Here is a 14,375-nt window from a genome sequence, read left to right as displayed (position 1 = left end):
ACTTCAATTTTAGTGTTAAAGCAGCAGCTCAGTGCAAAATTGACATGACAGTACAGTAAGTACCTAAACATAAAGAAGCACACTATTCCCAGTACACTTGAGCTCTCAAGACCCTTAACTAACAGACAGATAGATGCATGGATGCCGATTATGCTCCGTGTGTGTGTGTGTGTGTGTGTGTGTGTGTGTGTGTGTTGTGTGTGTGTGTGTGTGGTGTGTGTGTGTGTGTGTTTACGATAACTTGAAAGTAAGTGCCAGTTTATCGGGAGCATGTAAACACACACAAACTAATGCTACCACCACCATAATTTTAATGTGAACAACAAGAAAACGTGACAAGTTATCACAATTGTTGAACTCATAAAGCTCTGGGTGATTGGAGGCGGGAAAAAGCACTTACTTAGGTGACATCAGCCGTACAGCTCGTTAAAGCAAGTCATAGTCCGAACAACAATGGACCTTTCCGAGCTGTCAATCACTCGTACAATAATAGCCAATCAGATAGCCGCATTGTCTTAACCCTTGGCTTGACGCGACCCTGCCGCCATGTCGTCCCACAAGCAATATTGGTTGTCAGTAGCGTGCGCCTGGAAAAGGTAATGTTACGAAGAAAATGGTCCTCAGATGCGCTTGGGGAACGTGCAATTCTGATGAAAGATATCCTGCTAGGTTACAAGGGACCTGGTTGATTCATTTTCCAAAGCCTAAAACACAGTTCACGAAGTGGCTACAATGGATTAAGGCTTGCGGAAGACCGCATGTACAACTAAATGTGAACAATATCAACAAACACAAGGCTATATGTTCGAAGGTAAGTGAGGTAGAAGTATCTTCCCTGAGTTTTATTTATTATCAGTGCTTTATACATTGCAGGAGAACAACTTTCGCTTTCGTTGTTCAGATGATCGTCACTAGTTTTTCTTCAATTTTTCTTTCTTTCACACCTTATATCACCAGAAAAATGAATTAAAACCTTTTCATCTGGTGACTACAGTACTGAGTTAATCACCATTGTTTCAATGCACTTGTAGAAAATCGAACCAAACTCATTTATAAAAACTACAATGATATTACTCGTGATCTTTCCAAGTAATAAATACTCACCCTGTTTTACATGTGCAGTCCGATTCCACTATTTTATCTTGTTGGGTTTCAATATGAAGTTTGTGAGGCATCAAACGTTTTTGCATCGATGGCCAATATTTCGCTGTAACTCTGACATTTCGTCCTGTTCTGTCCAAAATCTTAATTCCGTGTACATATCCTTGCATGAAATAGTTGAGACCTCTCTGTAGAACTCTCTTGGACAAGTCTGACGCATTTGGCAAAAAACATACCGCAATATTATTTGGAATACGCGACAGAGAATCAACTTCAAACCTATTTTGTTCAGTCGCCATTTAGGATGTGAGTAGTAAAGCTTGTTGGACATGGCAACTGTAGCTAAGGGGTGTAGGGATTTGCGAGTTTGGACCCTACGTGTTTTCGATGATCGAGGAAGAGATGACCAGTGATTAGAAAAAGTTAACAACAAATGGATTTATTACAAAGGAATGTGCAATACAGACGTCCGGGTCTTATCTAGGCATCTGCTGCACATGAGACGTGTGTCTTCTGACAAGATGACCCAAGAAGAAGACAAGGGCTGCCCGGTAACACAGGGTCTGTATGGGTCCTTGGTGGAAGTGGCTGCCCCCCCTCGCAATCTGATCCTGGGCCGGGATTGTAACTTTCCGCTCCTTATCTGGTGTCATTCGTCTCCACGGCAACGCCTGGGATAAGAGGATGGCGCCAGACTGTTTTCTGCATACAAAGATCAAGGGCAACCACCGGCTCCACAACACTTCCTTGTCTGATTAGCAAATGGACAACAGTTTATCTGTTGATTAAATGTATAAGGTCATATTTAATCGATTAATGAAAGTACAATGAAAATGAAATAGTCTTAAGGGGGCAGAACTTAAGACCGCCAGTCAGAAAGGTCCATGAAGTTGAAGGTGCTCGCTTATCATTTTAACTATGATTTAACTTGAGTATTATAAATCCTTCTTCAGTAAGACAGTCGTTAACCTCCATGACCAATATATGATATTGACTGTCGCGATGACCCACAATACATTGTGCACTTAACACGCCAATAAAACTATTGAGGAGTTTGACAGCCGGGTGCCTTGAGGTGTAATCGTTCGTGTATAGCAAGAAGAGACATATTCCTTGTATGTTGTTACATACTTGGCCAATAAAGATGATTCTGATCAGCATGCTGTCATGCTTTGCTGAGAAATATAAACCCGTTTGTAATTGCTTTCTTGCTAGTCTGTTGGGAAAACAATATACCACTACACTGATATCCTGAAGTCGCAGAATCACTGCTCAGCATTCAGTGTGGTCTTTCTTCTCTTTAATCTACTCCTGGTAGTTGAATTGTTCAGAGCTGAAGCATGGTCGAAACTGAACATCCAAAGTCAGCTTAATGTATCACCAGACCTACCACTTTGTAAAAACAGTGGGCATTCCAGCACAACCTGGTGGAACTAGTTGAATTGACTTATGATTCTCGTATGATTTGGGCAATTCTGTACCAACCTTTGGCAGGCCGGATGTGGCCCGCGGGCCCTACTTGGCCAACCACTGGTCTACGCAGAAATTATATTCTGTTAAGTGCAAAACCCTTGTGGTGCCTTGGTTCTCGAACACAATCCGTTCCAGAAGGCTGGTTGAAAACCAAAACGTTAGAAAACCAAAGCACATTTTAGGTTTTCCCATTACAATGAATGGAAAATGAAATAATGCGTTCCAAGCCTAAAAATAGTTTTATTAAGCAATTTTTTTAAGCTTTTCCTGATAATAAACTGCATAGTAGAAATACATGTATAGTTTAAATACTTTAATGAAATCATTTAAGAAATATATTTATTATTATTTTATTTATTTTTTGCTCAAAATGTAAAAAATGTATGCTTTAGTCTCGCAGAGTATGCTAGGCTGGGAGTGCATTGCCGAATCTGTAGCGTCTCGACCCCCAGCGTAGTAAACATTTTTTTTTTTAATTAACAAAAGTGCAGAATAACTTTAAACAAGCAATAATGAGGGGGGGAAAAACAACTTTATTTGCACAGAAAGTACGTATTGTAAAAAAAAAATAATTAACTTGCAACTAGAGGTAGGTTTAATGGAACAAAAGAAAAAAGCAATGCAAAACAACTGTTTCAAATGTCTTCGGTGGGAGTGACTCACCCCTTTTTCACAAACAACGAATCTGTTTGTTTCTGGCATTTTTTAACACTTTTCTTAAGTCAGCTTTATTCAGGTAATGAAGTTCTACAAAATTATGGATGTCGTTCCATTTAACGCAGATAGCTTTAATATCGGTACTTGAGACATCCTTCCTGCCTTCAGCCTCATCAGACGACAGCTTCTCCACTTTCTCGCCAACACTATCCCCAGCTAACTGCTGCCCGTTCACAAAAATAAGAATCAACTTTTCGACTTCCTCCAAGATCTATGGCCTCTGCTTGGTCAACACGGTTGCTCCTTTATCAACATCACTTGCTCGAGCATATCGTTGTGTTTCAGAATGGTGCTGATCGCCATTCTCGCCATGCCATACTTCTTCGATAGCTCAGAAATACGCACACCAGATTCGTGCTCGGCTATCAAATCCTTCTTAAAGTCCACAGTTTTACACACCACTTTCCTTTTTTCAGCACCAACAGTTCCACTTGCCTTCTTTGGAGCCAATATTGCTCAATTGGAGGAAAAAAAGTCACTACCAGGACACATCCATTTGCAGAGGAGTGCGTGGGTCAACTGGTTGCGTCGCGCGTTACGTCGTTTCCTTTTTTTCAGGGGTGCTTTCGAAAGCACAATAACAAATTGTCGTGGGTCAGCTGGTCGGGGTGTTGGAATACTGATTTTCGTTCGAAAACTGATTTGTACAAAAACCAAGACGTTTGAAAACCGAGGTACCACTGTATATTTTTTTTAAAATAAGAGAAAGAAACCATAATTTGAGGAGTGTTTATTTTTTTTAAAAAGTAAAAAAAAAAAAAAAATCATCTAGATATGTTTAGATTTGAGTGTTTTGGAAGTCACTCTCTGTAACAGCCTTAGTAATTAATTGAAATTGTATTGCTCTAAAAAGAGATTTAAAAAGGTCTTAAATTACATAATTTAGGGTTATAATTCAGAGTAAATGCATTTTCGCATTTTTTAATTTATTTTATTTTTGAACTGTAAACAATAGACCTCAGCTTTTATTTTCACACAGGAGATAGGCTTTACATGGAAAAAGATGATGTGATGTGTAATTCTATGATATATTTTCCCCCTTTTTCATGTTCACACAACTTGTTTTCTGATTTATTGCAAGAATGACGAAACCATTCATTCATTTATTCATTAAATCTTTGGAGACAAAGAACATGTTTCTCCATGTTTTCAAGTTGAATTATTTTCAGAACAAGTTAATTTCTTGAAATTTTTTTTTTGACAATTCATCACCCATGATTTCTTATGTATTTCCTGTGCAGAATGGCAACCCTGTTGAGCAAGTTCAGGATAGACTTCTCAGACATCACCGTGCTTGGAGATGTAAACACCAAGCCCAAAAAGGAGAAGTAAGTCTTTCCCAACAAGTTTATTTCCATATTTTGTTAATCAACAAAATTCAAAACACAATTTATCTTTTTTGTGCTTTGATTATTACAATCATTAGATTGGTCAATAAAACATGTTATGCTATGTACATTTTTTTTTAAACTTTGTCATAAGAGCAGTTGGAATTATTTTCGTATTTTCCCTTTCCAAGTACAGTAATCCCACGTTTTTCGCGGTTAATTGGTACCAGACACACCCGTGAAAAGTGAAAACTGCAAAGTAGGGGTAAATGTTTTTTTTTTTTTTTTTTTTTTTTTTTGCTCATTGGTCAATGTCGTCTTGCTAGGGATGCCGCATTATACCCTATGCTGGGGTTTTTTGTTTTGTTATTTTTCTTCATTGGTTCATTTTGTGGGCGGCACGGGGGATCACCTGGTAAAGCGTTGGCATCACAGTTCTGAAGACCCAGGTTTGATCCTGGCGCCACCTGTGTGGAGTTTGCATTTTCTCCCCGTGCCTGCATGGGTTTTCTCCGGGTACTCCGGCTTCCTCCCACATCCCAAAACCATGCAACATTAATTGGACACTCTAAATAGCCCTTAGATGTGATTGTGAGTGCGGATGTTTGTCTCCATGTACCCTGCCTTCTGCCCATTGAGAGCTGAGATAGGCTTCAGCACTCCCAGCGACCCTTGTGAGGATAAGCGGCAAAGAAAATAGATGGATGGGTTTATGTTGTTGTGCCAGGAATGGCGCATTAGTACTTAGTGATCCGGATTTTCTTATTTTTGGGGAGCTGGGGGCAGAAATCAGCAATGCACTGAACCCGCAATAGATGATCCGCGAAGTAGAGGGATTACTGTATATTTTTTTGTTGGCCTTTTCTCAATCTCTCTTGCATAAAATGGAAGTTAGAAAAAAATTAATTCTGTCATTCTGTTAGCTCGAATTTGTATTCTAGAGTCTAACACATCGGATTGTTTTCTCGTGTTCAGTACTTCTGCCTTTGAGGAGATGATTGAGCCCTATCGGTTGAAGGAAGATGACATGGACCAAGAGGCAGCTGAGCGTTTGAAAAACACTGAACCATGGAGGATCACAGACAATGAGATGGAGGTTTATCGTGCCAAGGTCTGAAACAAAAAGTTTTGATTTGTATTTGATTTGACTTTTTTGGCCAGTTTAATGGCCAAAATAGATTACATAATGTAAAAATTAGATACTGCCAAACCACAAAATTTGTTTGATTGAGGTGCTTTTTATTGTCTTTATTGCACTGGCAGCCGGCATGATCTACTGACGTCACGTTGATGACGAGTCCACTGTTATTAAGGCCAATATAGAGCTCGTGTACGTAACGTCATCATTTTCACCGCGCCATATTGTCGGTCAAAAAGAGCTGCTCGACAGTGTGGGGGACATTGAACCAGAGCAGAGTCAATCAGCCAGCATGAGGCAGAGGTGTGCGCCTCCTAATCAGTGCGACTGTGTGGGAACCCGCAGAACCATGACAGTACCCTCCCCACCCCCGCCCTCTAAGGCACGGCTCCCATACGATTCGGGTGGACGTCCTGGGGAGGAACCCAACGGCGAAGCAGGAACCAGACAACAGCATGCAACCGCTCTGGACGAAGACCTCCAAAGCCGTGGTTGCAAGGCGGCCAGAGAGCGGTCGCCGCTGAGGCTTCATCGTGAGGCAGCCAGGAATCAGCCGCTGCCAAGGCTAGGTCAGGAAGTGACCGAAGCTCGGTGGCCATCGTGGCATGACCCTCAGACGGCCGTGGACCAGTCGCCATTGAAACAGGAAAGGAAGGTGGCAGCCATCAAGACCAGGATGTGAGGAGGCCGTATACCTGTCGCCGACGAGACAGGAGCGTGGGTCAACCACAGGCCGGTTGCCGTCAAAGCAGGAATGGGGGACGATCGCGGACCGGTCACCGACGAAGCAGGAGCGTGGGGCGTCCGGACCGGTCGCCGCCGGTACTCCTGGACACGGACGAGAGGCGGCTGCAGAGCCGTCGCCACCTCCTGTGTTGCCCAGATCATTCTGTCACGACCCTTTGGTACGGAGAACCCAAATGCAGGACTCCGGAGATGCAGAGGCAGTTGGGGAAAAGTGTTTATTCATTCCAAAGTCGGGGATCAGGTAGACAGTCAAGTAGAGCAGCGGTAACTAGGACATCGGGCGTAGAGAGCAGGTCCACGGGCAGGCAGGAATCGGTACACGGGAGAGCGATCAAAGAAGGCAGAAGTATCAAAGACGTCAAGCTTACAGGGTCGGTCGGAGAACAGGTGGAGGTCGGTACACCAGGGTTCATGATCAAAGATACAGGAGGGCAGGAACGGGGCATGAGTTGCAACGATCTGGCCAAGACCAGTCGTCCCCTGGGTCCTATATATACCGGAGTCAATCAGCCAGCATGAGGCGCAGGTGTGCGCCTCATCAGTGCGGCTGTGCGGGAACCCGCACAGCCCGGGCTGGACCGGCAAAACCATGACAGGGTCATTTATATAAATATTGGTATTTGTATTGAATACGGGCTGAAAAGATCGATGGATATCAGCAAAGGTTAACATGTAGCCGAACTTACTTCCCCGTCCACGAGCCGTTTCCCCATTTAGAACAGATCCAGCAACGAAGTATTTGTATGGGTCCAGACTTTTATATGCTTTCAAGCTCTTCCTTGTCAATCTCGACGACTTACTCACCAGATACATGTATAGATCCAGTTGTCCAAGACAAGGGCAAGCGGGATAATCGTCCAATTTCTTATCGGCATAAACATCGACTTCGGCATTAAATATGGGTCCTCTATGCCAAGTGTCTCTCATTTTTCCACGTACGTTCGGTTGTTATCACCTTCTAAATGTTTAACAGTATCGAACAAAACTCTGGGCGTCGTGCTATAAAACGTATTTTCGTGTCATCTCCAACTGACTTAGCATTGAAGAATCCGCCCAGTAACGTGATTTGATGGCGTAGGTGCAGGAGCTCTATAGCCCCTTTCAAATAGGCAAATATCAACTGATTTATTCATTTTTCATTCATCATTCACCTCTAACCGGGGCCCGTACACATCGACACATTGAGCACCCCTGACTTACGTACTTTATAAAGTTATAATGACGCATATCTTTTGTTACGTTCTGAGAGAAGGACTCTATGACGTTGTCGAACGCAGATTTCTAGAATGTTCCGATAAGGACGACGATTCCTGTCAACAGAGCTTTTTATTAATACTGCTGCTTCCGGACAAGTAAATGGATGCCACACTGCCTTCCGTCATCCGTCACATTTCCGGAACATTTGCTGGAAATAATATTTGCCTATTTGGAATATTTGTTCGACTATGGTAACTATACATCGTTTGGCTAGTTAGCTTGTCTTACATGCTACTAAACTGTCTTTGTACTTCTATTTTGTGATTGTTTTCTTGTACTATTGTGTTGTGTGTCATTAAATTATTAGTATTATTATTATTAAATCTTAAAAGCAGTACAAGTGCTTTGTTATATTTTGCTGGTTTGGGTCACGGGATTTATTCTAAATTCACACACAAAATATGTCTTCCATCCTATTTTTTTTTTTCATTTACTGTATTACACACCCACCTGTCATTTGGAACCCACAAAGCTCTTGTCCTTTACACCTGTGCAATCCAGTTTTCACAACGAATCACGTCTTTTGGAAACATGTGAAGACTTAATCATCCTCCAGAGTGTTCAAGCGAAACCCAGCAATTCAACGACCCGGCATTTTGGCTAACACGCAGAAAAAAAACGGGTAATTTTTCGCCTGTACAAGAGGTAAAGACACTCAACTCCGCAGCTGTAGGTGTCTGCAAAATGTCACTTCCAGCTTCTTCTTCAATCCAACACAGTCAACAGACTTTTCATGGTGGAAGATGAAAAAAAATATATACGGCAACATTCTGACATACTGTTTTTTTTTTTTTTTGTTAACAACATACTACATTTTATGTTTTAGGTGTCAGTGGCACTCTAACTGATAGCTTGCTGTTTAAACTGTGCTTCATAAGCGTGTCTCTTTGTCGGTGCCATTTTCGGGGGTTTGCACAAAGTAAGATCTACACCTGCTGGGGGGCTTGTCTTTAGCATCCCTCTTCCATGCCTACCCTTCCCTTGTGAACACCCGCACTGAGGAGCCATGTGTGCCTTTCCTCTAAGCAGTGTTGGCCAGGGAATGCTCTCAGTCAGTTACACGGAGCTCAGCAAAGTCACAGAACAACATTTACAGATTTTGGATCTAGGTGCACACATAAGGCATGCCACGTTATAAGGTGTCCTGTCCATTTTGGAAAAAATTTAAGACTTAAGTGTGCCTTATGCTTGTGAAAATGTGGTACTGCCATCTAATAAAAGACCATTAATTTGCAGCGGTAGTTGGGACGTCGGGTGAAGAGAGCATGTGAGCAGACAGGCAGGAGTCGGTACACAGGAGAACAATCAAAGCAGGCAGAAGTAACGAAGGAGTCAGGCTTACAAGGTTGGTCGAAGAACGGACGAAGGTCGGTACACACAGGTTCAATCAGGGATACCGGAGCACACGAACGGGACATGAAGATTATACGAACTGGCGCTGGCCAGTTGTCATCGCGGTCATATAAATCCACAGCATAATCAGGCTGAATGAGGGGCATGTGTGCACCTTCCAATCAGCGCACCTGCGCGGACACCCATCCAGGCCACCAAACACTAGGCGTCCGGGTGGACAGGTCAGGAGGACGACCCGGACGCCAAGCACCAGGGTCCCCAAGGGGCGATTCGGGCGGACGACCTCTGTGAGGAACCAAACGGCGAAGCAGGAACCATAAGGAGGCAGGCCACTGCTCCGGACGAGAACCTCCCACGCCGTCGTTGCAAGACGACACGGGATTGGTCGCCACCGAGGCTTGGTCAGTAGGCAGCCGTGAATTGGTCACCAACGAGGCCAGGTCATGAAGCGGCTGGGAGCCATCTGGAGCGAAAAGGATGATAGAGAGAAGGACCAGAGCCATGACCGCCACTATCCCGAAGTCTGTCCAGCACCAGGGTGGCTCCACTGAACTCCCCAGCTCCTCCTGGACAGGAACGTGAGAAGGCGGCGACACCATCGCCCCCTCCTGGACAGGATCGTGAGAAGGCAGCGACACCATCGCCTCCTCCTGGACAGCAACGTGAGAAGGCGGCGACACAATCGCCTCCTCCTGGACAGCAACGTGAGAAGACGGCGACACCATCGCCACCTCCTGGACAGGATCGTGAGAAGGCAGCGACACCATCGCCTCCTCCTGGACAGCAACGTGAGAAGGTGGCGACACAATCGCCTCCTCCTGGACAGCAACGTGAGAAGACGGTGACACCATCGCCACCTCCTGGACAGCAACGTCAGAAGACGGCGACACCATCGCCACCTCCTGGACAGCAACGTCAGAAGACGGCGACACCATCGCCACCTCCTGGACAGCAACGTGAGAAGGCGGCGACACCATCGCCACCTCCTGGACAGCAACGTGAGAAAGCGGCGACACCATCGCCCCCTCCTGGACGGCAACGTGAGAAGGCGGCGACACCATCGCCCCCTCCTGGACGGCAACGTGAGAAGCGGCGACACCATCGCCCCCTCCTGGACGGCAACGTGAGAAGGCGGCGACACCATCACCCCCTCCTGGACGGCAACGTGAGAAGGCGGCGACACCATCGCCCCCTCCTGGACGGCAACGTGAGAAGGCGGCGACACCATCGCCCCCTCCTGGACAGCAGCATGAGGCGGCATCGGGTCGGTCCCCACTGCCACGTGAGCTTGCAGTGCATCCCGTTGAAACAGCAACGTGGGCGTGGCGCGGTGGCGAATCCGTTTCCAGGGCAACATGAACGAGAGTCGGCAGAGAGTCAGTCGAAACTGACACATGGGCGTGTCTCGGGAGCGGGTCAGTTCCGACTGCCGCGTGAACTCTGCTCGGAACAGCCAAAACCTCGACGTGGGAATGGCGAGGAGGCGGGTCAGTTTCCACAGCTACGTGCGCTTGGCGAGGTGGCGAGTCCGTACCCACTGCGACGTGCACTTGAGGTGGCGAGTCTGTTCCCACTGCGGCGTGCACTTGGCAAGGGGGCGGGTCGGTTTCCACAGCTACGTGCGCTTGGCAAGGTGGCGAGTCCGTTCCCACTGCGGCGTGCACTTGGCAAGGGGGCGGGTCGGTTTCCACGGCAACGTGAACCTGAGCCGGCGGAGAGTCAGTCGAAACTGACACGAGGGCGTGTCTCGGGAGCGGGTCAGTTCCAACTGCCACGTGAACCTGCATCAGCAGCGAGTTCGTCGCCATTGCGACGTCAGAGTAGCTCGGCTGGTTCGCCAATCCTTGCCGGGCCTGGGCCGTGAGAGCCGCCAATTCGACGCTCTGCCGCTCTATCTCCGCCCGCATTTCACGGTAGAACGCCTCGTGATTTGGCGGCTCCTCCTCCCTCTGGGCTGGAAGCTTCGCCACCAGCTGCGGGTCTGCGGGCTTCGCCGTTGCCGGCGAGGAGTGGGAGGACTGTGTCTTAGTTGCGCAGCGGGAGGCACAAGGGAGCGCCCGGCCGGGGCGTCTCCTCTGGCCGCCATGCGGAGGTCTCGGGTAGATGGCCAAGCGGGTTCCCTCGTACAGATTGGTGTACTTGGACCTACAGGACGAAGTCGCTCGGGTGCTGGAAACGCGGGCAGGTGAAACAAACTGACTGGGATGAAAAGCCGGGCAAAGAGATTCAAAATCAAAGTCATCTGAGTCGTACTTAGGCAGCCGGTCATACAAATCACGGTCCTCCTATTATTCCGAAAAGTCAGAGTCCAGAAGAATATGAGGGTAGTGTTCGGGACGTATTCATACCTCGCTGGCGGAGCGTAAGACACGGAAGCGGAGGACATCAGGGAGCCTACCCGGATTGGACAGGCTTGGTCCTCCGGCAGGTCTAACTTGCGTCGGTCCCGGCGACGCCGGGTCTTTCCTGCTGGGTCCTGTATTGGCCAGTTCGTTCTGTCACGTCCCATCGGAACGAGAGTAGGACCCAAATGCAGGAACTCGGAAGACGCAAGGTAGTTCAAGAAGAGACACGTGTATTATATGCAGAGGTAGGGGATCGAGCAGGCAGTCCGGTGCAGCAGCGGTAGTTGTGACGTCGGGCGAAGAGAGCAGGTGAGCGGACAGGCAGGAGTCGGTCCACAGGAGAACAATCAAAGCAGGCAGAAGTAACGAAGGAGTCAGGATTACAAGGTTGGTCGAAGAACGGACGAAGGTCGGTACACACAGGTTCAATCAGGGATACCGGAGCACACGAACGGGACATGAAGATTATACGAACTGGCGCCGGCCAGTTGTCATCGCGGTCATATAAATCCACAGCATAATCAGGCTGCATGAGGCGCAGGTGTGCACCTTCCAATCAGCGCAAATGCGCGGACACCCGCACAGCTCGTGCTGAAGCGGCAGGATCATGACAGTTTACAAACATTTCCTTCACATGGAGTAGCATTTGTTTCAACTGGCTTGGGTGAAATGCTTTGGGTAACCTTCCACAAGTTTACAAACATTTCCTTCACATGGAGTAGTATTTGTTTTAACTGGCTTGGGTCAAATGCTTTGGGTAACCTTCCACAAGCTTCCGACAGTCATCTGCTAGAATCCTGACCCCTTCCTCCTAATAGAACTGATGTAATTGAGTAATGTTTGTCGGTTGCCTTTCTCGCACATGCCTTTTCAGATCTGTCCACAAATTTTCAATCGGATTCAGATCAAGGCTTTGTGATACCCACTCCCAAGACATTGACTCCGTTATCCTCGAGATTTTTCACCATCTTGGCAGTATGCTTTGTGTCATTGTCCATTTGGAAGACCCATTTGTGCCCAGGTTTTAGCTTCCTGGCTGATGTCTGTCTGGAAATGTTGCCTTAATATCTCCATGTAATGTTCTTTCTTCATAATGCCTTCTATTTTATGAAGAGCTACATTTCCTGCTGCAGCAAAACAGCTCCACAACATGATGCTGCAACCTCCATGTGTCACTGTTGGTTAGGTCTACGAGCTTTCCTCTGGCAATTAAGTCATTAAATTATTGATCAGTGAACTACTATTTTCTGTCTTGTGCCGTTGTTGGGACACACCCTTATATCCTGCTAGGAAATCAGTGTTTGTATTATATATAGTGATATATACTGTAGACTGTCACACGACTCGTTAATTTAAACTGCTGCCTTTGCACAATTGTTATTGGACTGATCTATAACCGGAACTGCGAAGGGGCAAGGGCACTCTGTATAAGCTTAATATACTATTGACTCTTAACTGTTCTCAATGAAGACTGCCTCTTGCAAATTTGTAACTTGAATGTCCCTTGTTCTTTGTTCTGAATGTCGTACCAGGCCAGCACCGACTACTGGAGACAAATTCCTTGTGTGTTGTTACACACTTGGCTAATAAAGCTGATTGTGATTCTGATATCACCTTTTTACTCCAGATGTAACGTTGGTTATTATGGCCAAACTGCTCCATTTTAGTTTCATCAGACCACAGGACATGTCTCCAGAAGTTGAGATCTTTTGTCTTGGTGTCTTTTTGCAAAATGTAATCTATCTTTTTTGTTTCTTTAGGAGTAATAGTGTAATTCTTGGTGAGTGGCCTTTCAGCCTGTTTATGCAGGATTCATTTCACTGTGGATAATGACACTTTCTTACCAACTTCATCCAGCATCTTCACAAGGTCTTCAGCTATTGTTCTGGGGTTGATTCAGACATTTCGGACTAAAACACATTCATCTCTGGTACAGAGCCTGTCTGCTTCCGGAGCGTTGTGATGGCTGGACATTCCCATGATGTTTATTCAGTACTTGTATATAATTTTTTGAACAGATGAACGCAGCACCATGAAGTTTGGAAATTTCACCCAAGGATGATTTGTGGTACTAACAGGCGATGTAATCAAAGCATCTGACTAAAACCGACCGATGATTTCTGCCAAAATCCACCCGCAACAACAATTTTTGTCGTGTGCCCATTAAGTGACAGAAGGGCCGCGCGGGGCAATGCTGGCATTGTCAGCCACACAAGCGCCTGAGTATGATGAGGCCTTTAGCAATGATTGACGACATCCCCTAATCTAACAACACTTTATTTTCCTTCATAAAAAGTGTTTTTGTTCTAACTTTTTTTATTTCCACATTAAGAATACAGTTTTATTGGCATGTTGCAATGCGTTGTGGGTTAGTTATTCATTCCATAGTGCACGGCCATAAATCAATAAGTCATACAATAAGGACTGACTCACTGAAGGATTTACAATACTTATCGTAAATAATATTTACAATGAAAAGTGAGAAGTTTCATCTTTGTAGTCTGAACCGTAAGATGGTTTAACGTGGTGCATGGCTAACGTCACTTACAGTGAGTAAGTCCTTCCCTCCTCCCCCCGTCAAGCACCCACAACTTTTCTCATTAGCGTAATCTTGTCAATATTCCTCGCTCTTCACATCAAAATTACATAGGTGGGGGGTAGTGGTGTGTGTTTGTAGGTGTGTGGGTGCCCGCTTGTTTATTTTTTTATTTATTGTCCCCTGTTCAGCTGTTAGATCAAGCATAATGGACTATCTGCATCCCCTTTATGCCAGACCAGTTTTGCTGTGTCACAGTGGAGTTTTTGAGGGTCCTCTATGATTACTTAGTATTTTACTTGAAGTTTAATGAGGATCAGAGTTGATCAATCGAACAGAACTGTCAGGGGCATGGCCAGGCCACTGCCCTGAGTGCGGCT

General features: G+C 45.9%; 1 protein-coding gene across 6 annotated transcripts in view; it reads left to right on the top strand.

The window, feature by feature from the left end:
• The window catches only part of slc12a2 (solute carrier family 12 member 2), a 149,350-nt gene that overhangs the window by 125,638 nt on the left and 9,337 nt on the right, over positions 1 to 14,375 (top strand). For all 6 annotated transcript variants that reach the window (XM_061847504.1, XM_061847499.1, XM_061847497.1 and 3 more), the window contains 2 exons: positions 4,533 to 4,619; positions 5,595 to 5,730. In XM_061847504.1, the coding sequence (XP_061703488.1) occupies positions 4,533 to 4,619; positions 5,595 to 5,730 (223 nt within the window). The remainder of the gene's footprint in view (positions 1 to 4,532; positions 4,620 to 5,594; positions 5,731 to 14,375) is intronic.

The sequence above is a fragment of the Syngnathoides biaculeatus genome, chromosome 17 (genome assembly GCF_019802595.1).
Source record: "Syngnathoides biaculeatus isolate LvHL_M chromosome 17, ASM1980259v1, whole genome shotgun sequence".
NCBI classification, from domain to species: Eukaryota; Metazoa; Chordata; class Actinopteri; order Syngnathiformes; family Syngnathidae; genus Syngnathoides; species Syngnathoides biaculeatus.
Note: the sequence above shows the minus strand (reverse complement) of the source record. Positions and strands in the feature narration are given on the sequence as shown.